The 25,000-nt window shown below is 51.9% G+C and overlaps 1 protein-coding gene across 1 annotated transcript in view; it reads left to right on the top strand.

The window, feature by feature from the left end:
* The first annotated feature begins 7,671 nt into the window (after positions 1-7,671).
* Positions 7,672-25,000, top strand: part of LOC121857229 — a 39,405-nt gene continuing 22,076 nt past the window's right edge. Inside the window, exons 1-2 of the mRNA XM_042353197.1 lie at positions 7,672-14,145; positions 24,482-24,570. Of these exons, the coding sequence (XP_042209131.1) occupies positions 7,682-14,145; positions 24,482-24,570 (6,553 nt within the window). The 5' untranslated portion in view covers positions 7,672-7,681. The remainder of the gene's footprint in view (positions 14,146-24,481; positions 24,571-25,000) is intronic.

Here is a 25,000-nt window from a genome sequence, read left to right as displayed (position 1 = left end):
CCCCGCCCCGCCTGACACCCCCGCCCCGTCTAACGACACCTGGTCCTGTCTCCTGAATTATGATAATCTTTGTTGACACTCGTGTACAGTACAGAGCCTCCTGCCCCTTCACCTTTGTCTGACTATTTATATTCTTGTGTCAGCCTTGTGTACCACCTCGAGACTACACCTCAGCTGCTTCTTGACCTCTGTCGTCTTAAAGTGCTTTTGTTGAGTCTCACCACCTCCTCCCTCACATGACCAGATGACGTCACTGTTCTCCACCAATAGCATCTCTGAATAACTCGATATAAACAAGAACTATTTTGTGTCAGAACTTCGAGGAATATATTTACCGTAAACAAAACTGTGTCATAACTCGAGTACTTGAGGTCTAGTAAACACGAGGCTGTAGAGGAGGAAGGGACGGGCTGAGCGGGAACAGGACAACCAAGGATTTTTTGTACAGCTGTGAAGGGCATCCCTCCCTCCTTCCCTGGGCTAGAAGGACCCCTCTCACTGACCCTCTTGTTAACGCTGGTGCTGCCTCTCGGGCGTGACCTGAGACCTTGGTGGTTATTACTATATGTTTATAGACTGATTAACGACAGGGGTACTGAGGACTTATTGCTGAGCTGAGACAACGAGGTGGACTTCTCACCAGTATATATGAACAAGATTGATTTTTAGGGAGAGGATCGGAGGATGGTGTGTGGGGTGAGGGGTGGGCTGTAGGGGACCTTTTTAGGATCAGCTGTCAGTGGTGAGGATCCTTCTATGAGGGAGGGTTGAGTCGGCCACTCAGGTGAAGATAGTCGACGATGAGATAGTTTTCCATGTTTATGGAGATAGAGCCAGTTCTTGTGTGTGTGTCGCGGGTGTGTGTTGTTCTCTCACACAAGGGCACGATGCCACCACACCCTTGTCCTCCCCCGCACCACCACACCAGAGGAACCCCGTCTGTCCTTGGTACATCTCCCCCCCCCCTGCCCCTCCTGCCACAGTGCTGATGAAGAAGTTGCAGAAGATGGTGGTGAAGGTGTTTTGTGTGAACCATATCCTCTCACACCTGCCTCGTAAAAAAGCATCTTGTCCCTGAATGTTTAGGTCCTTGACACTAACTTTGTAAACTCCGCAAAGAGACATCATGGGACAGTATCAATAGTGTGCAACTTCATTTGTGTTTTGAAGACTCACGCGAACTCTGGCGGCTGTACCAGTGAGTGTGTGGTGAAGCACCATGACATGACGCAGCAGCACCCAAGTTATAAATAATATATACGTCATTCCTGTTGTTGTATTGACCAGTAGTGTTTATAATGGCGTCATCCTCCACGACATGACGCAGTGAAGTTTACTCCCGTAAAGTTGGAGGAGATGGTGAGGTGGTGCCCGGGACAGCAAGTGGGGGCCGGACAAGAGGTACCTGGAGGGGGAGAGGGGGCGTCGTCCTTGGGTTGTACCACTAAAAAAGAGCCCATATACACCACTATTGGGTCTCGTCTTATATTCTCTACCGTCTGCTGTGGTCAAGGACGGCGGCATTGGCGAGAGTCCTTCCTCTGTGGCTCATTAGTGGCCGGGCAGGGCAGGGCAGGGCGGAGTAGGGTATGGCAGGGCAGTCCACCACCCATGTTAAGTGCCCTTATACTTATCCACTTAATTATCTCCACTCTTGGCCACTCCCCCTTAATTATGGCCACCCGTGCCCATAGTCTTGGTCACTCATGCCTTTAGCCGTTCTACCTTTTGGCCTTATTCACTTCTGATTTTTGGTCCTTCTTGTCAAATGGAACCTTTGAACATTTACAACAAACGTTATTCGCGCGATTGAAAGAACAATGGATAAAATCCTCTCTCCCTCCCTCTCCCTTTTCATCTCTTCTCCCCTTCCACCTTTTCTCTCCTTCCCACATCTCCCCTCCACTTCCTCTCCCCCCTGTCCCCCTACTTCCCAGCTTCCCTCCGTCATTATCTCCCCCACAAATGACGCTCAGCCCTCCAACCGCAGCCACCACCACCTGCGGCTCTGCTCATTAGGTCTCCCCGAGGGCCTGTACCTGGGCTGCTGTGGGAGGCTGTGGGTATTACTTCTGCTGTTGTTATAATATCTCTCTCTCTCTCTCTCTCTCTCTCTCTCTCTCTCTCAGGTAAAGCCACACATAAAACAGAGGGTGTGGCGTCTCTATCATAGCTTGTGAAATCAATTGTGTCTTTGTGATCCAATTATTACATCCAAGACACAAGCCACACCCTGCAGGTCACATGAGTCACTTGCCACACCCTGCAGGTCACATGAGTCACTTGCCACACCCTGCAGGTCACATGAGTCACCACACCCAGATGCTTTGTGTTATCAAGGTCATCAAAGGTCATTGATTACTTCACCTGTGTTTTACCTTCGTTATTGTTATTGATTGTTTTTATTATTTTCACGGGTTGTGGTTCAGCCTCTCGTGATCTACTGTGTGTGTGTGTGTGACAGTGGAGAGATAGAGGGGGGGGGGTCTGTCAGCTGAATAACATCTTCTGGCGTCAGGTTAAACACAATAAAATACCTAATTGCGCCGCTGTCCTCTAAAATCTAAAGGGTCAAACCAAACCAGTTAAGACGACTTTTTTATTTAATAATCCCCCTTAAAGGGGTCCTCTCATCCCCCTCCCTCTACCACCACCACTACCACCATCACTACCATCACCACAGTCACTACCACCACCACAGTCACTACCACCACCACAGTCACTACCACCACAATCACTACCACCACAATCACTACCACCACCACCATCAGTTCCACCACCACCATCAGTACCACCACCATCACTACCACTACCATAACTACCACCATCTACCCACAATCACCACATCACTACCACACTACCACCACCACTATTATCACCACCATCACTGCCACCACTACACAACCACCACCACCATCACTACCACCACCATCACTACCATCACAATCACTTACACCACCACAATCATCACCACTTACCCCCGGACTAAGAGGCTCTCAGAATGTGGTCCAGCTTCTGAACTTTAAGGGACCATTTGAGTTGTAGCTTGAGCGGCATTCTAGCATCCGGTCAAGAGTTTCCTTCGTACGTGTTTGGTGACGGGTAATTCCCTTTGTGTCTGGGTGGGTGTGGGTGGGTGTAGGTGATGGCGGGTGGGTGTAGGTGATGGTGGGTGGGTGTAGGTGATGGCGGGTGGGTGTGATGGATGTGGGTGATGGTGATGGTGGGTGGAGGTGATGGGTGGGTGATGGTGGGTGGGTGGTGGGTGGATGGTGATGGTGGGTGGGTAGGGTGATGGTGGGTGGGTGTAGGTGATGGCGGGTGGGTGATGTGGTGGTGGGTGTAGGTGATGGCGGGTGGGTGTAGGTGAGGTGGGCGGTGGCGGGTGGGTGATGGTGGGTGGGTGGGTGAGGTGATGGCGGGTGGGTGATGGTGATGGTGGGTGGGTGCAGGTGATGGCGGTGGGTGGGTGTAGGTGATGGCGGGTGGGTGGGTGTAGGTGATGGCGGGTGGGTGATGGTGGGTGGGTGGGTGGGTGATGGCGGTGGGTGATGGTGATGGCGGGTGGGTGATGGCGGGTGGGTGATGGTGATGGCGGGTGGGATGGCGGGTGGGTGATGGTGGGTGGGTGTGTGTCAGGTGCCTTGTGGTTAGTTAAGCCTACAAACACCCTCCCCACTTCACTTGCCTCCCTCGTGCTGTACACAGGGAGGTGCCTGTGCAGAGAGACGTGCTACTGCTCCTGCTAGCTGTACACAGGGAGGTGCCTGTTGCGAGAGAGACGTGCTACTGCTCCCTGCTAGCTGTACACAGGAGGTGCCTGTTGCGAGAGAGACGTGCTACTGCTCCCCTGCTAGCTGTACACAGGGAGGTGCCTGCCTGTTGAGAGAGAGACGTGCTACTGCTAGCTGTACACAGGGAGGTGCCTGTTGAGAGAGAGACGTGCTACTGCTCCCTGCTAGCTGTACACAGGGAGGTGCCTGTTGAGAGAGAGACGTGCTACTGCTCCCTGCTAGCTGTACACAGGGAGGTGCCTGTTGAGAGAGAGACGTGCTACTGCTCCCTGCTACACCTTGGTCATCCTGTTATGTTACCTGAAGCCTCCCTCACGTGCCACAAACATCCATCACTCAGGTGAGGTGTTGGGCTGACTGTGTGTAGTAAGCAATATATTTATCATCTTTATCGTAGAGGGAAGCGGAAGTGAACGGTGATCGGCGGTAAGAGGGGTTGATAGTGTGTCGTTTAGAGGTGATGTGTGGCGCTGACGGTGACGTGTGGCGCTGACGGTGATGTGTGGCGCTGACGGTGATGTGTTGAATGAGGGGAGTGTTGGCAGGTGTAGGGCGGGATGTTGTGTTAGATATGACAAAGAGTGTAAGATAGGTGCAGTGTGTGTAGGACTGTGTGTGTGTGTGTGTGTGTGTGGATGGTGATGTGTAAGTTGGGGGTGAAGTGTGTGTTGGGTGTCCGCTTGTGTGTGGGGGGAGAGTGGGGTTGGGTTGTGATTGGGGTGGCGGGGGCGTTGGGCAGCTCGGGCACGCTGGTGGTGGTGGGCGGGGCGTGAGGGAGGGGCAGCAGGAGCACCACCACCACCCCCCACGGGGTCGTCAGCTCCCCGGTGCCTCAGTTAGTGACCAACCTCGCGCCGGGACGCACCTGTGTTGGGCTATTCTTCACTCGCGGCGGTGCTTCCTGTCCTCACGTGAGAGAGAGAGATACCCGCGCCGCGTTTTCTGTCACGTCCCCACACACTGTAGGGGAGACTACGGTACACCAGACCCTCCCCGGGAACTGTGAAGGTTGTGTGGTGATAGTGAACCCGTGATTACAGTGTGTTACAAGGTGCAGTTATAACTACTTAAGAAAACCCCTGGAAATGGTCCATTGTGAGTGTGCGTCAGAGCGGATATTATCACGACCTTCTGATCTAACTTATGGTGAGAAGCCGTTACCTGTGCAGTGATACATGAACAATGTGATATTTAAGAACGTTTATTATGGTGTAGTGAAGAAAGAGATCAGTGTGTGTCCTAAGTGTTGTGTCTCAGTGCGCGTTTCTCAGCGCTATTAAGTGACTCCGCTATTGTGTGTACTAGTTAGCAACATGAATGGAATTATTATGTACCTGTACTAGTTTTTATAATTAGTTCTCCTTGGGCTCTGTATACCTGGAATCCACCTGGGGTTGAACTGTAGAAAAAAATCCTATTAAAATGATTAGTTTACTTGATCAGCTGATGTTAGTGACGGGAGAAAGTGAGAGTCAGATCAGCTGTCTATTGTTTACCCGATCAGCTGATGTTTGTTGTGAGGGGGAGGGAGGTGAGGTTAAGTTTTATGTTAACTATATCAGCTGATGTTTGTTATAGACCTCCATGTGATGTTAGAGAGGTGATGTTAAAATGATGAGGGAGAGACTGAAGAGGTGAGGGGGAGGGGATGTGAGGTGAGAGGGATGTGAGGTGAGAGGGATGTGAGGTGAGGAGGAGGGGAGGTGAGGCGAGGGAAGGAGATAGTATAATTTACCTGACCTGTTGCTTCTATAATATCTTTGAACTTAGTAAATTTTGATGATTTTTTGGGCACTTGTCACTGCTGTTTTTAATTTGACTTTGTGTGTGTGTGTGTGTGTGTCAGTACGCCTTGTCTACCTGTGTCGACCTCTAAAGCTTAATCATGACACCTGCCCCCCAGGCATTGTCAACCTCCTTATTTCACGAGTTTCTTTGACCTAAATTGTCTGTCTGTGTGTGTGTGTGTACCACCTTGTATTAGCACGTAAGCTCGTTAATATACACACAGGGGTCAGTTTGGGAGTATTTTGGTTTTGTCTTCTACGATTGTCTTCAGTGGTCACGTGACTGGGGTGGTGAAACTGTAGCTGTAATTCTGTAGTTAGAAACACCTCACAAGATATGGTAGCTATGAGCGGTTTTCCCGGGTGTGGGAGGGGTGGTGTTGTGTTTTCTGTTACTCTACGGTTTTTCTTTCTCCTTTTTTTTCTCTTCATTTCTCTCTTCACTTTCCCGAGTTTTTCATTTTATCTTACTTTGTCTCTTCTTTCTCCCTCCTTTCTCTTCCATTTTCTCTTAATTTATCTTCCATCTTCTTTCCTTCTCCCCTCCTTTCTCTCTCCCCCCCCTTCTCTTATCAGTGTTGAGGACTAACGAGTGAGGACGTGAAGAGTTAGAGTCTTGTGGCGGTGTGGGTAGTTAGTAGCAGGAACAGTGAGGTAGTTAACGAGGTCCGCTACGAGGAATGCCGAGTGTTATTATGTAATGTTAACCAAGATTAATTTTTGTTCATAATAAAGTTATGTTTAAGGATAGTATAGTATTGTGGCCCCCAGGGAGTGAGTATGTGTACGGCGGGCGTCACCACTGAGGGAACACAGTAAGACCTATGGTGTGGTAACCAGCCGGCGCCAGGCTACGCCCTCGACGCAAACTCTGCGTTCATGGCAGAAGGTCGACGTCGCCGGCGCGGCCCCCAGGGGAAGGTGCCCCACGACAACGTGCTCAGGGTCAACCTGGACGTGCGCTCAGGGGTGCCACGCGCCTCCCTCATCCACCCCAGCAGCAGCAGCAACGGCGCCTCCACCACGGGCGTCGGGGTGACCCCAGGTGTACAGGCCGACCACCCAAACCTTCCTGCCACCCACCGCCCCAACACCGCCACCCATTATCGGGAGTCCCTTGACCAGCCTCCTAAATACGATGACATTTTCAAGGGCCAGGTGAACGGTCAGCCTTCTCACCTCTTTCAAGGACAACATAAGAGTTACGAGAAAAGGCATCTCAAGTCTTACCTGTTTAGACACTTCCCCAAGGCCAAGACTTTCTGTAACAATAAGAATAACAGTAAAGGTCGCGGGGCTCCCGTCGTCAACGGTTCAGTTGGCTCTCGTGGGAAGGGCAGTGTCAGGGGGCGAGGTCAGCACTACGCTGAGGTCAACATCCCGCCCTCACAGCCCCACCACTACCAGGATTCCCAGTTTGTAGGAGGTCCATCGCCGACCCTCCTCCACCCTCCACACCCTGGCCAGGAGTACCACCACCACCCTCAGCAGCAGCCAGAACAGGAGCAGCAGTTTGAGCAGCAACAATATTTCGTAGAAGAAGAGGAGCTTGGGCACCAGCCGGGACCAGATCACCAGCATCCTCATAGCAGCACTAAGAAGTTCACCATCACCCTCAAGCCTGGTCAGTACCGGGTGAACGTTCAGTGGCGCTCCAAGACGCAGCCATTCCGCATTACACTCACACCCAAGAAGAAGACCAGGTTTGAGGCGCCGCCCCCTGCGGATCAGCAGCCACTCTACTACGGCACGTGTACCTCCCATCAGCACGCCCACCATATCTCGCTGCCCAGGCGGCTTGTGCATCGTCTCTTGCTCCGTCCACACTCACCCACCCTGGAGTGTGACTACGAGGAGGACGGCGACGACGAATACGACGAGAATATGACGCCCGCGCAGCTGCCCCAGCACTCGGTGCACCAGGCCCACCTGCAGCAGCAGCAGGAGGTAGTGAAGCATGAAGAGCGGCCTCTGCAGGAAGAGATGGGCATCAACCCCAGGGAGTGTGGGGACAGGAAGGGCCAGAAGAGGTCCTGGGACGGCGTGGGTCCGCGCCACCGCCAGCGGAAGAGCCGCTACAGGTGGGCATCACTCTCATGTATGCATCTGAGCAGCCTGGACGACAGCGTGGGTGAGACCTCCGGCGGCGACTCTTACGGTGGGTATGAGGGCGTGGAGCACCTGAAGCGTCACTCCCTCGGCCACACGAGGGCCGTCAGCTGTGAGAGTCTCACCTGTGGGTGTCGGGCCGTAACTGCCTCTCCAGGTGCTGGAGGCAGACCCAGCTTTGGTAACTATGGTGGTGGGAATATGAGGCGCCGGGGAGTAGCAGCTCTTGGGGTTAGCGCCAGACTAAATTCTCTTAATTCTGCTTTGTATGGTGGTGGTGGTGGTGGTGGTGGTGGTAGTAGTATTGTTGGTGGTAGTGTTGGTAGAGGTGGTGGTAGTGTTGGTAGAGGTGGTGGTAGTGTTGGTGGTGGTAAGACCAGCGTGACAGACGATAGTTTTATCTTCGTGGAGAAGTCTCAGCTGAAGTACCAGGCCGTGTCGTGTGAGGTGTTGAGGGACAACAAGGAGGGGCAGCCTGGGCCAGGTGACTTGTTATCCAGGCTGAGGAAGATCGCGTCGCCGCTGCCTGGTGAACGCAAGACATGGCACGAGGACGAGGCTTTTGTGAAGCAAGTGGTGGAGGAGTACTTCAAGGAGCCCGCACCGCTCTCTGACCTGGAGGAGAAGGTCTCGGAGAAGATTAACCCCCTGCCCGCGTCCACCAAGAAGTCCAGGACCGCTGACAACCTCTTCATCGGTCGTAAAGCTGTCGACCTTCATGATTCATCGTCTTCGTCATCTTCGACTTCGGGTTCTTTATCATCGTCATCGTCCTCTGAAGATGAAGTTGATGACAACGACAACGTGGAGAAAGTAGCGGACTGTGGGAGCCCCAGTATCGACGACACGACGTACTGTGACACAGACGAGAGCAACTCCTGGTTCACGGACGACTCCCAGGGGTACGAGGCTGACGTGGAGCCCAGCGACAGAGACACCCTGGGCCAGGCGTGGCGCCGCTGGCGGAGCGCGCCAGACGTACGACTCACCAGTGACGTCAAGGCCAGGCTGCAGGGGCAACAACTGGGACAAGCTGCTGCAGCGGCGGCGCCTCTGGGTAAAGATGGTGCTGTCAACAGTGGCAGAGGCGGCTTCAATGGCACCAAGAACGGCGGTGGGCGGGTCTGGTGGTGGCAGGGCGAGGGTGGTGGCGTGATAGGGCGGGGAGGAGGGGAGGCGGCCGCCCACGCCACCCCATATAAACACTCGCCGGTGTGTGGCTACCAGACCCGCAAGTCGTGTAGTGTTGACGAGACCAAGCTCTCTCGCCTCAGGCTCGGTCTCCGGAAGGTTAAACAACACAAGCTGCTACAGTTCCCTCAGCAGGACCTAGAGAGGAAGAGGCGCCCCTCCCGAGTTAATGGCCACACTAACAAAAATAATGAGAGAGCGCGAGTGGGTGGTGGTGGGGAGGCGCCTCACCCAGCCAGCAGCACTCCTGACAAAGAGGAGGTAGGCGACCATGTGTTCACTGGTCGTGTGGACAAGTTAGAGTTTGTTAATGGTAAATTTAAAGCTGCTATAGAGAAGACTGGGTGCAAGGAAGTGGTGTGCGAGTGTGTCCGTAAAACTGTCGGGAAAGTGGGCGTAGAATCAGAGGGTGAAGGCGGTGGTGGTGGGCGTGGTGTTGGTAGAGGGAGCAGTGTAGATGGGGGCGGCAGTGTGGACGACAGCACGACGGAGAGGACCCACAGAGTTCTTAGTCAGGGCCTCGTCGTTCACCACTCTGCCACACACGAGTCCCAATCCATCCTCAACGCTAGTATCATCAAGAACGCCCTCAGCATCCTGAGGGAAGGGATAGCAACTGAGGAACTAGAGGCAACAAAACCTGTGTCTTGTGAACCTTCGGCTACGTCAGGAGTGAGGGGCTTGCCAAGTGAGGCAGGGGAGAACAAGGGGCCTCACAGCGAATATAAATCGGGACAGGAAAAGGAAGACGCTGTTCAAGTGGGCGAAGGGGAGAGGACGAGTGTAAACACGGGAGATAGCACACGCGGCCAGACTAACACACCTGCGGCTACACCTGATGACCGGGAAGGACCAACTGTGACGGCAGGAGCTGCAGAAGGTTACACCAAACATCCGGATGTTGACAGAGTGCAGGAGGAAAACAGCGAGATGAATCGAAGTAACCTCAGCATTCATCTTGCATCACATCTGACCCAGAAGCCCAGCCCGGACAAGGACCTGAAGCCAACCATAGGACCCACCACAGAACACCAGCCTTCCTTTGCCCTGCCCTCACAGCACCCACGTGTGAAGGAACAGCCTTGCATGGGGTCTTGGGGAAAACCCCCCAGTAAGTGTAACGACAGTCGCACCTACCAGAACATAGAACGAAGTGGTGGGTTTAACCTTAGAGGCGGTGGTCAACAGGCCAGTGACGGTTTAGTGAGTCAAGGCAACCAGAGGATGAAGACGCTGCTTGAAGCGGGTCCCTCGAGGCGCTCCTCCAGTGTGGACTCTGTGAGGAGGAATGAGCGAACGTCATCAGAGTGGAGGGCGAGTACCGACACTTTGTCCTCGTCCAGCGGCACAAGCAGTTGTTGTCACCCCAGATCTAAACCCAAGTACAAGTCGTCTAGGAAATCAGTCCCGCTGCCCACGGGCCACGGTACCGGGCGGCAGGACTCGAGCACTAGCAGCTCTACCTCGGTCAAGGTGTTTGGTAATGAGTTTCACCTGCATCGTGTTCAGGTGGGCACCGGCAACGACCGTAAATTTGCTCAGGCGACACAGCGGACAGTCCTCGAAGTGCCGGTGAGTGGTGGGGAGCAGAGCGACAGCCAGACACTGTGTCCGCCCCGCGGGGACAACAAACAGTGTGGTGGTGGGGCGACGGTGCAAAAGAGTGAGCTAGTGCTTGGGCCGCCCCAGTACTGTGGCAGCCAGGGCGGGAGACAGAAGCAACCTCCTTCCTTCCTCAACTCCTTCCCCACCACCAACACTTGTATATCAGAGTACAACATCGGCGATGCTCACCCCGCAGCCCCACACTTCCCTAGACTCCTGGCTCGCGAATTTAAAGTTTCTAACATCGATATAGAAAACGCGAAGCTTGTGGGTGATGAACCAACCAAGAAGTCCAACAAGAGCAGCTCAAAAAGCAAGTCCAAGTCCAAACCCAGGAAATATTTCTCTGGTATCCTGAATGCCATTGGTTCAGCAGCGCCTCGGTTCAGGGGTCTGGGCACAACAGGTGACTGTAAGGAGGAGAGAGTGAAGAAGGAGCATGATGCTGGGCGGCTGTTGAAGGAGGTGAGCACTACAGTCTTGCATCCCGATCGTCCCCAGGTGTGCCGCGCCCCGACACCCACTGGGGGCGAGTGTAGGGACTCTGGTTCACAGGATTCTCGGATAGACCGAGCTACAGCGTCGTCAGGTGGCGAGGGTAGTGGCAGGCCTGACGTGGCAGCCTCGGTTATAAGTGAGGTAATACAGGTGCGAGGCTCCACTAAACATAGCGGCGGGAGTGGCTCACAATACGCCACTCTCAATGACGGTGTTCCTCTTCCAAGCCCACACCCACGACGCGCCCGCAAGAATAGCCATGATTCATCAGATAGCGTCGTTGCGCCCACACCACCCACTCGTCGAAAAAACACCGAAGAATCCCCAAGTAAAACAATTATAAGTGGCGGGAGTAACGAGAGGGGCGGCCATCGTGTTGAGAGTCCGCGAGCTAGTCCACGAGTGAGGCGTGGCCGGGAGCCAAACTCACAGTCAGTAGAAAGGAACTTCCGGTGCAACCTACCCACCACCGCCGACCACCCCGCCGAACACCCACCCCCACAGGTCTCCTATGAAAATTTGACCTTCCACGAAAAACATTCGTTTGGAAAGCAGGGAATTACCACCAGCCTGGACAAGATCTGTGACAATAAACAGGACGCGGGTGGAGTAGGGACCTCCCCTTTATTTACGAGATCAAGCAGTCTCAGCCACGGGTCAGAGAGCTACTGGAGTCGACACACAAGGTCAAGGTCAGCTGGAGCACCTGACAGTGGGTCAGGCGGAGGCGGCACGAGGACCCAGAAACAGGACAGTGGGTCGGGAAGGAATAGCGGCACGCCGTACGGGGACTCAACGAGGAGACATGACCGTAATACTGAGTCGGGGAGAGGCAGTGGTGGGAGCGGCGGCCGAGAGGTGGTAGAGGGACATAGTAGTGGCTCAGGGAGAGACAACAGTGGCTTGAAAGGAGATAAAGAAAACGTACCGACACATACCAGAGACCCGACACGGGGCGGCGGGGAGATGAATGGAAGTCGTGGTGGGAATTACAGTGATGAAAGGTGTCGAGCGGAGGGCGGAGGCGGCACCAAGAGAAACAATTCCGTGGGTTCTTCTGGCCCTGACTCAGGTGGCAGCAGCACACCTGGTCGCCGGCGACGTGCCCGACCACCCTCTCTACCCACGACGCCGCCACAGTCATCTCGGGCACGCAGGACGTCCCAGTCGCCTGCCACGTCAGGAGGGTCGTTGCCCTCGTCCCCGACTCGCTGGAGAAGACCCCAGGCGGAGGACACTTGGGAGGACAGCTCGGGTGACGGCTCACACGAGGGCCGCCTCTCAAACTCACCGTCAGCAGAATCTGTCGCATCCGAGTCGACGTCTTTCTACTACAGCGCCGCCGGGTCCGTCTACGACCGCCCCAAGTCGCTTTACGACGACGTGACAGCTCGCTATTCGTTCGTCACTTGTCCTCAGTACGAGCCCCTTTCACCCCTTCAGGAAACTGGTGACACTGACTCCCGGCCACCATCTGCCACACCGGCGAAGGTGAAGGACAGCGTCACCAACATCTCCAGAACCATCAGTGGAGACCTAAACTGTGATGTGGACGTCAGTCTGTCCGAGGGGGAGATAAAGATACGTGTTCGGACAGAAGATGAAGACGTGATATCCTCCACGTCTATACATGACGGTGATGATACAGACAGTGATTGTGACGAGTATGACTTGTGTAGTGATGTTAAAACTTTAGATGAGTCGAGAAAATCTGACTCTCCTGAAAATTGTCCCTCGACTTGTGATTCAGAAACTTTATCGTCTACTGTGTGTGAGGCGGAGGAGGAGGAAGATGAGGCTGGTGTGGCGCACGCTGAGCCCTGCGTGGCGGGCACAGACTCCAGTATCTCCAGCTCTAGCGTGCCGACTTTCCGCGGTCGTTACCTGGATTCCCTCAGTTCTCAAGACTCAAGAAAGAGGGAGAGTGGCCTGGTGCACGCCACCCCCTGCTGGGCCACCACAGACTCCGACTTGAGGTCCAGTGCCTCCAGCGCCGACTACTACGGTAAGGTCTACCTCAGTGCTACTCCCGAGGAACGAGTGTATGAACCTGAATATGAGAACCTGAAGGAAGATGATCCTCCATTACCTGTCCCCGAGGTTGAGGAAAATGGAGACACCGTGAGTGACGAGGGAGAGTCCAGCGAACCTACGATAGAGAAGCGCCGTCTGTCTGGCGTCTGGACCCTCGGCGGTGAGGCTGACGATGACAACGGTGAATGGGAGGAGGAAACTGTCTCCACAGATCTGCCCAAGTGTTTCATTGATGTCAACCTCGATGAGGCAGCTGAGGAGAGCGAGGCACCACAGTCCTCGCCGCTGGTGTACCACGACCCGGCAGAGTGTTCCACCATGGAGGAGGAATTCATTCCGGAAGAGGTTCACCCATTGTCTCCAACCCCACACTTTCATGACCAGAGGGAGACCTATCCTGAGGCGGCTCCGTCGGGTGGCTCCAGCGACGCTCAACAACAACAACAACAACAACAAGGTGTCCCGGGGTGGGATCAACACACTACCGCCTGGGAGTGGCACAAGACCATGTGGGAGCACCACCAGCACCTACACCAGCAGCACATCCACCACCTGCACCAGCACCAGCAGCAGCACCAGTCCCTCCTGGCAGACGTCATGTCGTGTTTGGGTGGACGCTGGGGCATGGGAGGGTCGTGGTGCCACCAGCCCTATCCTGAGTCTCCTGTGGGCTGCCCGAAAGACACGAGCAGCTTCGCCCACCTCCAGGACACACCCACCACTGACTGCCGGTGGTCAGGACAGTTTCAGGATGACCCTCCCTATAGGCCTGCTAGTGCCGCGTCATCCTGCGACATGGGTAAGCCGCCTCCGTCGCCGCTGCCACCCTCGGGCTCCCACAGGAGTCGCGACACGTCCTCGGTGCCTCGGGAAGGCTCGAGGCCTCAGAGTAGACAGAGGTCAAGATCTCGGCGTCGGGCCCACTCGGCCAACTCGAAATACGGAGTGGAGATAGAGATTCCGCCCCATCTACTGACTCGACCTAGACCGTCATCGTTCAGTAGCCTGGCCGCCAGGAGACCCACCAGCCACTCCCCTGAACCCCTGGAGGACGACTTAGGACAGGAGGCGCTGCTCTACCTTACCGACGCCGCTTACGACCACAGCATTGACGCCTCCCGTCGCCGGTACTGTTGAGTGTGTGGTCCCCGACCCTCTAACACCGCCGAGTCTTGTTTGTCTCCGCATTAACTGTACTAATACCGTACATGTAGTAGTAGTAGTGTTGGGAGCATGTGTGCTTTGTGACCTACTAATGTTCACGCCACAACTTTGGCTGCTCTACTGCACTGCTGCAGGTAACATTGGGTAGTAGTTGTTAACGATAAGATGGTGTTTGTGAGCGTCATTGTTTCAGGAGAATGGTGTCCTCATCCAGTTAACCAGAATAAGAATTATGTACAAAACAACTTTTTAATTTCAGTGTTTTTGGTAAGGCGACAACATCTCTTATTAGACCTGTTGTGTGTGTGTGTGTGTGTGTGTGTGTGTGTGTGTGTGTGATCTAACTATATATCTGTCTATCTATCTATATCTATCTATCTATCAATCAATCATCCATCTCCTCTCCTCCATCTCTGCCTCCCTCAAGTATCCATTCTTGTCTCTCCCTTGCATTACTATGTCTTATCCCCTCCTCCTCCTCCAACATCCCCCACCATCTTTCCACTCCAACGCCCACCTCCTCCTCGTCTTGGCAGTTGGTATGGCATAGTTGAACACACACACACACACACACAGAGTTATGTGGGGCAACACGTGCACACAGCTGACGCCACGGACCCAATCTGGCTACACTATATAAACGTTCTCGCCTCCTCGTCTTGGAACGTTTCCAGGGGGACATTTTACTGGTGGGAGTGTGTCAGCCTGTGCCACCCACCCTTCCGTGTCATGTGAGAACTACCAGTACTCCTCCCGGTAACTGGTGATGTAAGAATTTTTCCTCCCGGCAACTGGTGATGTTAGAATTTCTCCTCCCGTTAACTGGTGACGTGAGAACTACTCCTCCCGGTAACTGGTGATGTGACAACTACTCCCGGTAACTGGTGATGTAAGAATTTCTCCTCCCGGCAACTGGTGATGTTAGAATTTCTCCTCCCGGCAACTGGTGATGTTAGAATTTCTCCTCCCGGCAACTGGTGATGTGAGAACTACTCCTCCCGGTAACTGGTGATGTGAGAACGCGCCTGACTCACTCACTGAAAGCAATACGAAAGTTGGCGACCAAATTGACGTAGAAATAGTACTCTTAAGTGAGTATACCGTATAATGGCCACTAACTCACCAATGTACCACTGATTATTATTATTATTATTACTATTATTACTATTTATATTAGTTTTAGTTATTATTATTATTATTATTGTTGTTGTTGGTGTTGTTGGTGTTGTTATTGTTGCTATTATTATTATTATTGTTATTATTATTATTATTATTATTATTATTATTATTATTATTATTATTATTATTATTATTATTGCTATTATTATTATTGTTGTTGTTGTTATGAGTAGTCAGTATTTCTTATCTTTAACAACTCGAGGTGTAAGATTATCTTGCTTGTAATGGTGTAGTTTAAATGAACGACCGACGGCATCTGATTGGCTACCTCGTAAACCACAGAAACGAGAGAAAAATTAAACATTACTTTTATTTCAAGCTCTTTTAAAGTTCTAAATTGATGGCGGCCATTAATGAGTTATAAAAGTCCTTTGAAATATCTCCATGTTTATAGCTGACAAAATACAGTTAATCATAAAGTTTATTCTTAATCAGCCAATAGTAGACGTTGTTCATTAGTGCATACCAGCAGAAGGGGACCAGGTGGGAGGTGTAGTGTGTCCTGGCGGCTAGGTGTTTTATTAGGTGTTCCGTGTGTACTAGGTTAGTGTGTGTCTAATATCGTGGTGTTATTATCGAGAAGTTCCTTTGTAATTGCATGGTCATTTTGGTCAGCCAGTATTTGGTACCAGTTCAATACGTGTCTTAATCATGACCAGTGGCAGGAATCTGTATATTACGTATCTTAAGTGTGACAGAAAACGTCGTAGTTTGAGCGGTAACTTAACCATTTAGCGGTGACTATGTTATTCTGTTGAGGATTATATCGACACACCCAACCTCTCCTCCCTTTAAGTTCTAACGGGCCCACGCTTAATAGACTACGGTTCTAATAGGCCATAACCTAATATGCTAATCAGATCTGTATTTGTTGTATGGAATCGGGGCCATTAAGGACTGAAAAGCTAGGTTAGGTGAGGTCAGATTAGATTAAGTTAGGTTGGATTAGAGTAAGTTTGTTTACGTTAAATTTCTGGTAGGTTAGGTTAGGTTCGGTTAGGATTCTTGTAGTCAATATGTCACTCCTCAACAAGACGAGTGTGTTTACCTGAGTGAGGAAGACGTAAACACACCTCCACTATTAAGACACCTGACGATAATGGTCAAGTTTATGCATCACCTGGACCTAACTAGACTCTTGTTAATGAGTATTGTGCTCGTCTACACCTGTGAGGTATTTAGTGTAATAAACCTTCACTCAGCAGTAACACCTTTGAACTTAATGAGGTAGTTTAATGTTTGAGTGGCGGCGAGGTGTGTGTGTGTGTGTGTGTGACGCTATCTACCTGATCAAGGTGTGTGGTGGACCGCCAGGTATGTGTTGTGGGGAGAACCTCTGAGTTAGTTTACGGTGTTCCTCTCCATCGGCTCCTGCTGGTGGTGTTGGCACGTCGGCGGTGGAGGGAGGGCGTGGTGGTGCAGGTGGGGGGTAGATGGAGGTAATAGAGGAAAGTGGAACAATAACAAACCTTGCCAAGCATAAACAGTAAACATTGGTTGACCAGGTGTGAGGCGGAGCTATACTTCACTATCTCGTCTCAGGGCCCCAGGTGCTCTCTCTCTCTCTCTCTCTCTCTCTCCAGTGTCTTCTTAATTTAGTTTTAATGTTGGTTTTATTCTTCTCTCACTGGTTTGGCCTTGTTTTACTTAAGGACGTGTTGGCTTGTCCTTGTTACTCGTCAAGACACATTGTTTTATCTGTGTTTTTTCTTAAGGGTTTATGTAACTCGTCTTTTTTTACCACAGGACATAATTATTACCTCACAATTGTCATCAGAAATATGACACGTACAATACATGTTCTTAGGTTTGACCTCGTGTTGCCTCACCTACGTCACGGGTGTCTTGTTGACCTCTCGCTACTGCTGGGGAGGGTGGTAGTGTGGGGGTGATGGTATGGGTGGTACTGGTGTGAAAATCAGTGGTGGTGGTGGTGAGGGGGGGTGGTGTGGTGGTGAGGGGGGTGGTACTGAGGTGGTGGTGGTGGTGGTGGTGAGGGTGGTACTGGAGGTGGTGGTGGTGGTGGTGGTGAGGGTGGTACTGGTGGTGGAGGGGGAGAGGTGTAGATGGATGGAATCCCCACTTTAACTTGCCAGCCTTGTCGTCTCTTATACAATATTCTTCAGTAAGTCTTGCTAAGATTCACACACTAAGATTCACACACTAAGATTCACACATTAAGATTCACACACTAAGATTCACACATTAAGATTCACACATTAAGATTCACACATTAAGATTCACACACTAAGATTCACACATTAAGATTCACACATTAAGATTCACACATTAAGATTCACACATTAAGATTCACACATTAAGATTCGCACATTAAGATTCACACATTAAGATTCACACATTAAGATTCACACACTAAGATTCACACATTAAGATTCACACACTAAGATTCACACATTAAGATTCAACACAAAGATTCACACATTTTACCTCGTGTTTATGTTATATCTCTTCTACCCTGGCTGATGTGTGTGTGTGTGTGTGTGTGTGTGTGTGTGTGTGTGTGTGTGTGTGTCCGGTCCATGATCGCCAAGTCACCATTATTTTGCCGAACTTTTTCTTTATGTGTAATTTTATCTCTGTTGTAAGTCATCATTGTTGGTGATGACTGTTGAGTGTGTCAGTGCCTTGGTGATGACTGTTGAGTGTGTCAGTGCCTTGGTGATGACTGGTGAGTGTGTCAGTGTCTTGGTGATGACTGGTGAGTGTCAGTGTCTTGGTGATGACTGGTGAGTGTGTCAGTGTCTTGGTGATGACTGGTGAGTGTGTCAGTGTCTTGGTGATGACTGGTGAGTGTGTCAGTGTCTTGGTGATGACTGGTGAGTGTGTCAGTGTCTTGGTGATGACTGGTGTGTCAGTGTCATGTGGTGACTGTTGAGTGTGTCAGTGCCTTGGTGATGACTGTTGAGGTGTCAGTGTCTTGGTGATGACTGGTGAGTGTGTCAGTGTCTTGGTGATGACTGGTGAGTGTCAGTGTCTTGGTGATGACTGGTGAGTGTTATTGTCTGTCTGTGTGAGTTGGTGTACCTGGCTGGTTTATTGATTGGGTATTAGTGTCTGGTTGATTGTTAGTGGTTGGTGATGGTAGCTGTGGTTGCGGTGACATCACTCGCTGGCCCCATTGTTACCTCGACCTACCTTCTGCACTCCCTCTCCCGTCTCCCTCTTCCCTCCCCCTCTCCCCCTCTGCCCCTCTGCCCCCCTCTCACCTTCCCGGAGCCTGACACTCTTGGTCATATTGGAAGGTATAAGCCCCTCCCAAACCCAACACCTGGTAGATGGCAGGTGTTCCCTTCTCAATGGTTGTGTGTTGAGGTCGTCTCCCACCCATGTTAGAGTTAGGTGGTGGGGGGTGTGATAGAGGGGTGACAGGGAGTGGTTAAGGTGATGGTAGAAGGGGTGGCAAAGTAGGTGGTAGAGGGTGTGGCAGGCAGGGAAGGAGGCGGAGTGGAGGGGGGGGGGCGTTCGCCAGCGTCGTCCCACATTTAGCAGGTAGCAACAGGTGGTGGTAGTGGCGGCGAGTTGTTTACCTGGGATTAAAGAGATAATTAATAGTGATTAACTGTGGGAACCTCGTGTGGCTCCTTACCTGAGTGTTGAGGAGATAGTGTAGGTGGTGGTGAGGTGGGCTGGGTTGGGTGGTGGTGGTGAGGTGGGCTGGGTGGTGGTGGTGAGGTGAGGTGGGTGGTGGTGGTGAGTGGGCTGGGTTGGGTGGTGGTGGTGAGGTGGAGTTGGGTGGTGGTGGTGGTGAGGTGGGCTGGGTGGTGGTGGGTGGTGGGGTGGGCTGGGTGGTGGTGGTGGTGAGGTGGGCTGGGTGGTGGTGGTGGTAGAGCATCAGTCAAACAAACAACAAAACCTCCAGAACTAACCTAACCTAACGTGGTCGCTGGTGATAGAGGGCAAGAGGTGTGGTGCCTTAATGGTTGACGTGTGGAGGTCGTCTGTGTCCTTGTGAGGGTTAGAGGCAGTGAGGGAGAGAAGTTTGTGATGGTGGAGGGAGGAGGTGATGAAACAGGCTGGTGTGGTCTGACTGACTGTCTCCCCATGTGTACTGTTAAAAAAACACTTGGTACTCACCGCCAACCTGCCACCACCACCATTACCAGTCTTAACACTTCCTACTTATCATGACCACATTTTCTTCACCCCCCACCCTCACCCCCACCACTCACCCCCCACCACTCACCCCCACCACTCACCTCTTCCACTCACCCCCCCACCACCGTTGAACTATAGATCAAGACGTACATGCTGAGTTAATGAATAATGGTCAGTTTTTTTGTTGATAATATTCTTTCACTTCCCTCTTGTCCCCCGCCTTGTACAGTGGGGGTATAATCACTACACTGTCCATACTTCTGTCTGTTAGTTTTTCTCTTCCCGTCTGAGTGTCAGTATAGTTCCTGGTTGACAGTGATGTACCTATAGACAGCTAGTGATGACTCGGAGGATTCTTTCAGTTGTGAGAAAGTTGATAAATGAGGTGTGTGTGTGTGTGTGTGTGTGTGTGTGTGGAGGAGGCAAGCGATTGACTAACATATTGACGGATATAAATTGTTTAACTAGCCCTGCGCTCTCACATGCGACAAAATTAATTTAACAGCACCCCCCTCCCATTTCCTTCTCCCCTTCCATCCCCTCCTCCCTCATCCCCTTCTCCCTCATCCCCTTCTCCCCCATCCCCTTCTCCCCCATCCTTCCTCCTCCCCCCATCCCTCCCTCCCCATCCCCTCCTCCTCCTCCATCCCCCCTCCCCCTCCTCCTCCCCATCCCCTCCTCCCCCCCATCCCCTCTCCCCCCATCCCCTCCTCCCCATCCCCTCCTCCCCCCCATCCCCCTCCCCCATCCCCTCCCTCCCCCTATCCCCTTCTTTCATCCCCCCCTTCTCCCCATCAAAAATAGCGGTGTGGCGTGGCAGTAATGGTTGTTAAGAGAGAAAAAAAAGTAGGCGGGTGTGACGTAAATATAAAGTGGCACTGGTGGTGTGGTGGAGGAGGTAGGGATGTGGTGTAGTGGTGTGGTGTGGTGGAGGAAGTAGTGATGTGGTGGAGGTAATGAGGTGGTGTAGTGTGGTGTGGTGGTAGTGTCACTTGGCTCTGTGTGGTGAGGCAAGATCACCAAATTTTCTGGTGTTTTTAGATGCTGATGAGAGAGAGAGAGAGAGAGAGAGAGAGAGAGAGAGAGAGAGAGAGAGAGAGAGAGCCGAAGTCAATTATTTATTTCTAGGCGTGAGTGTGGTGACGAGCCTTGCCCTGAGTTGTGATATATTTTTAGGTGAGAGGAGGAATGTGATGATGAAGGTGGTGATGTTAGAGGTGGTGATAATAGTGGTGCTTATGGTGAAGGTAGTGGTAGTAATGAGTGTGTAGGTCTATGTGTTTTTGGCGCTGTGTTGGGGTGAGGGAGGCCGCCAGGTGGACGTGACGACTCCTTGCCTCTTCACGTTTCCGGAATCTTAAGTTAAATATCTCTGAAAATAGTGGTAAGAGGGACTATATACGTGTGTGTGTGTGTGTGTGTGTGTGTCAGCAGCTGGTGGTGGTGGTGCCAGTCGCTAACCGCTCCATCCTTCCCCATTACATCTACCTATTTACCTCATTTCCTTCCTTCCTCCTTACCCTACTTCCTGACCCACACGCCTCCTCCTCCTCCTCTCCCCCCCCCCTCTCCCTCCTTCTCTCACTCCTCCTTCCACCTTATTTTGTTCCCACTTTCTTCTTTTTACGTCTTTCTACCTTCCCTCTACTGTCTCTCTCCCCCCAACAGGTAAATCCAGGTATGAATAAGGCTGGAGGGGGTGAGGGAGTGTTGTCGGGGGGAGACCTGTAGTCATCAGGTAACCAGGTGTGGCTCTCACCTGGTTAATTAGTTATTCACCTCCTTCATTCGCCTCCTCTTCCCATCCTCCTCTTTCTTCTCTTCCTCCTCTTTTCCTTTCTCTCCCATCTTTTCCAGGTTGCTCTTCCGTCATCACCATCATCTTCATGTGGTGGTGATGAAGGCTGTAGGTTGTGGTGGTGAACGCTGTAGGTTGTGGTGGTGAGGGCTGTAGGTTGTGGTGATGAAGGCTGTAGGTTGTGGTGGTGAAGGCTGTAGGTTGTGGTGATGAAGGCTGTAGGTTGTGGTGGTGAGGGCTGTAGGTTGTGGTGGTGAAGGCTGTAGGTTGTGGTGGTGAAGGCTGTAGGTGGTGTTGGTGGTGGTGAAGGCGTGGGAGGGAAGTGTAGGCGCGTCTCAGCTTGACAAGCCTGGCGGTGGTGGCGGCGGTCCAGTGTGCCGCGCGGCGCTCTCACGATCACTGGCTCCGACACCTCCGTCTGCTTCCCCTCCTCCTCACAGCTGTACACACCTGTCCTCCCCTTAACACCCGAGACACCTGCAACACTGGTTCCACCGCTGTGCCTGTGTAGTCAACCCCGGGCGGGTGATCCCTCAGTAGAGAGAGGCCTGGGGGACGCTTCCTGCCTTGACGTCTTCAGTTTTAGAAAGAGAAAAAAATCGGTTGAGGCGTATCACAACATGTAGGACTCGAGTGTTTTATTATCGTATTATGGAAAAGTTTGTGTGTGTGTTGGTAGTGTAGTACACCGTGGCGATGGTGTGGGTGACGTACACTGTGACGACGGACGCTCAGGACGTCGACAACAGACTATGGACGTCGTGGTTACCCGGTAGTTCCCTCACCCACTACTACCAATGGCTCAAGACGCCAGCATCATGGGCGTCTTGGCACCTCCCCACGCTTGACGATGACCTGCATGGCAGCTACGGAAGTATGGCAACTCTTGACAGGATGCTTGAAGGCAACAGAAAGACTACCAAACGTAGACGAGAGGGTGACGTCACACAGAAAGACCTTGGGTCCCTGTCACCACAGGACGTTTCAGGGATATGTCTATCTCAGCCTGTGTCAGCAGCGTCATCCGTCTGTGAGCTGCAGCCCGAGCACAGTCAGGAGACCACAGCCGGAGGCGACACTCGTGCTTCACAATGGAGAGGTCTAGCAACTCTGGAAAGCGAAGGTATAGATAAACCTGTTAGTAAAGAGGCGCCCGTGGAGGTGATGGGAGAGGGTGAGACATGCCGGGAGCCAGGGAGGTGGTGGTGGTGTGGGTGGTTATGTTTAACGGGGCTCCCACAGTGTGGCACTGACAAGCTGGCTGCTGAGGACAAGTGTTCGTGTCCCAGCTGTGGTGATGGTGCCTATCATAGTGGTGCTGCTAAACTGTATTCTTTGTTGACGTGTTCATTGTTGCAAGGGAAAGTGTCGTCTGAGTTGGCGGCATTGAGGAGCAAGTGTGTGGTGCCAGCGGGCGAGGGAGGGGAGTGCCGGGAGAAATCTCAAGGGGCGTGGGGATGGCCAGGCTGGTGGTGTGGTTCCCCAGGTGGTGTGGTCCACGACTCCCCCAGGTTCCCTCCCCTCCCACGCGTCACACTCCCCCCCAGACCTCGCTTGAAATTTCCTTCCAGAGGTCGAGTCAAACTGCCCTATACACTACGCATGAGGCTCGCCTCCAGACCTCGTTTGAAACTGCCCTCCAGAACTCGAATCAAACTGCCCTCGAAACCTCGCTTAAAACTGCCTTACAGACTACGAATCCGTTTGGCTTCAAGACGTCGTATCAAACTGCCTTCCAGACCTCGTATACAGCTGGCGCTCAGACTCCCCTCCAGAGCTAGATTGGCGGATAAACTGTCCTCTGCTCCCCGCATCAAACTGCCCTCTCGCTTTCGCACCATTAACTTGCCCCGAAACGTGACCTCCAGCCTGACCCCGCCGCCCAAACTGACTACCAACTTTCCTCGACGACCTCTATTAACCCTTAATTTGACCCCGAGTGACCTGCTGCGGTATTGGCCGTTACTGAGACTCAAGCGGTTGTTGAAGACCTTCCACACTTACTTGACTGACCCCGTGTTTAGGTAACAACACTGACTGGCTCTACTGGAGACCTTGGAGTGTGACTGACTTTATGAGTGGGTTGGGGTGACTGGTAGTAGTAGTAGTAGTAGTAGTAGTAACAGTAGTTTTATGTTGTAACTTATTCTGAAGTCTGCAGTAATTTGGGTTGTTTTGGTAGAAGAAAGGAAACTTGTGGACATACTGAGGCCTGTTGTTCTAATTGAAGTAAGACGTGTTAGTGGCGTGACGGTCTGCCGGGAGACGTGCCCAAGAACAGGACCACTTGAGGAAGGTTTGGGTTATAATGTTGTGAAGGTTGTGACTGGGGAGGGGTTATGAGTACTTTAATAACTATTGTAGCATGTTGTTTTAGTGGTGGTTGTTTTTGATGATTTTGTGCTTTGTAATAACACCAACAAAACAGTGTAAGACCTGCTCAGTCCCGGATGTATGCGACTAGAGAGAGCTCCCGTCAGCCACCCTGTTATTGGTAGGAGCACGTGACGTCATCTTTGGGTTTGGTGAATTAACCAGACTTAACCTAATCTAATCTAACTTAAACTACTGTAGTCTTATGCACATTAACCTGTCCTAGGAGGAGGATTAGGTTAGGTTGAGTTGACATTGTAAGAATCTGTGTTTAGAGCCATGACGTTAACGATTTCCAACCAATCAATGTCTGGCTGAGGTGTGAGAACGTACCTACCTGGCTCATTCACCTCACCTGTGACACAATAGTCCGAGTCTTTCATATTTTCTAACCGTAAACTTCCTCCTGTTTTTGGAGATCTTAAGAACATGTCAACGTGATTTACTTAATGGATGTTCATTAAATTAGTAACCAATGTGACGTAATACTTTCTTTCATGTTAAATTTAAAGCAAAGGAAGTATGGGGGGGCGGGGGGGGGGTTAGTGGTGACGTCAATAGGACTTCCGGCGGTGAATGTTTGTCTGTCCGTTGTCGAGGTCTGTGTGTTGATAACTGTCTTGTGTTAAAGCTTTCATTAATAAATATGTAATTGTAGAGTTTTTAACCGAGTGAGTGAGTGGGGGAGTTAAATAAGCGTGTGTGAGTGAGTGGGCGAGTTGAGTGAGTGAGTGAGTGAGTTAGTTGAATAAGTGTGAGTGAGTGTTATAGATGGGTGTACTGTAGAGGTGTTGGGTGTGACTAATAAAAGTGTTGTTGTCTTGGTGTTGCAGGTTGGCGGAGCGAAAGAAAAATGAAGGCAACGAACTGTACAAGAACAAGGACTACCGGGAGGCCCTCAAACTCTACACCCAGGCCATCGGTGAGTACCTCCACCTGTGTACCTCCAACTGTGTACCTCCACCTGTGTACCTCCAACTGTGTACCTCCACCTGTGTACCTCCACCTGTGTACCTCCACCTGTGTACCTCCAACTGTGTACCTCTACCTGTGTACCTCCACCTGTGTACCTCCAACTGTGTACCTCCACCTGTGTACCTCCAACTGTGTACCTCCACCTGTGTACCTCCAACTGTGTACCTCCAACTGTGTACCTCTACCTGTGTACCTCCAACTGTGTACCTCCCGTTTTCTGACTATACCGTCGGTCCGCCTGTCTGGTGCTGTTACTCTCCCTCCCTCCCACGCATCATCCTCTTTCCCACTGGACGGATGGACGCGCAGTATCAGGGCCGCCCGGTCAGGCACACACATTCGGAGACGTCTGCCACACCACCAACACACTGTGGTAA

This window comes from Homarus americanus, unplaced genomic scaffold, assembly GCF_018991925.1.
Source record: "Homarus americanus isolate GMGI-L3 unplaced genomic scaffold, GMGI_Hamer_2.0 scaffold20465, whole genome shotgun sequence".
Lineage (NCBI taxonomy): Eukaryota > Metazoa > Arthropoda > Malacostraca > Decapoda > Nephropidae > Homarus > Homarus americanus.
Note: the sequence above shows the minus strand (reverse complement) of the source record. Positions and strands in the feature narration are given on the sequence as shown.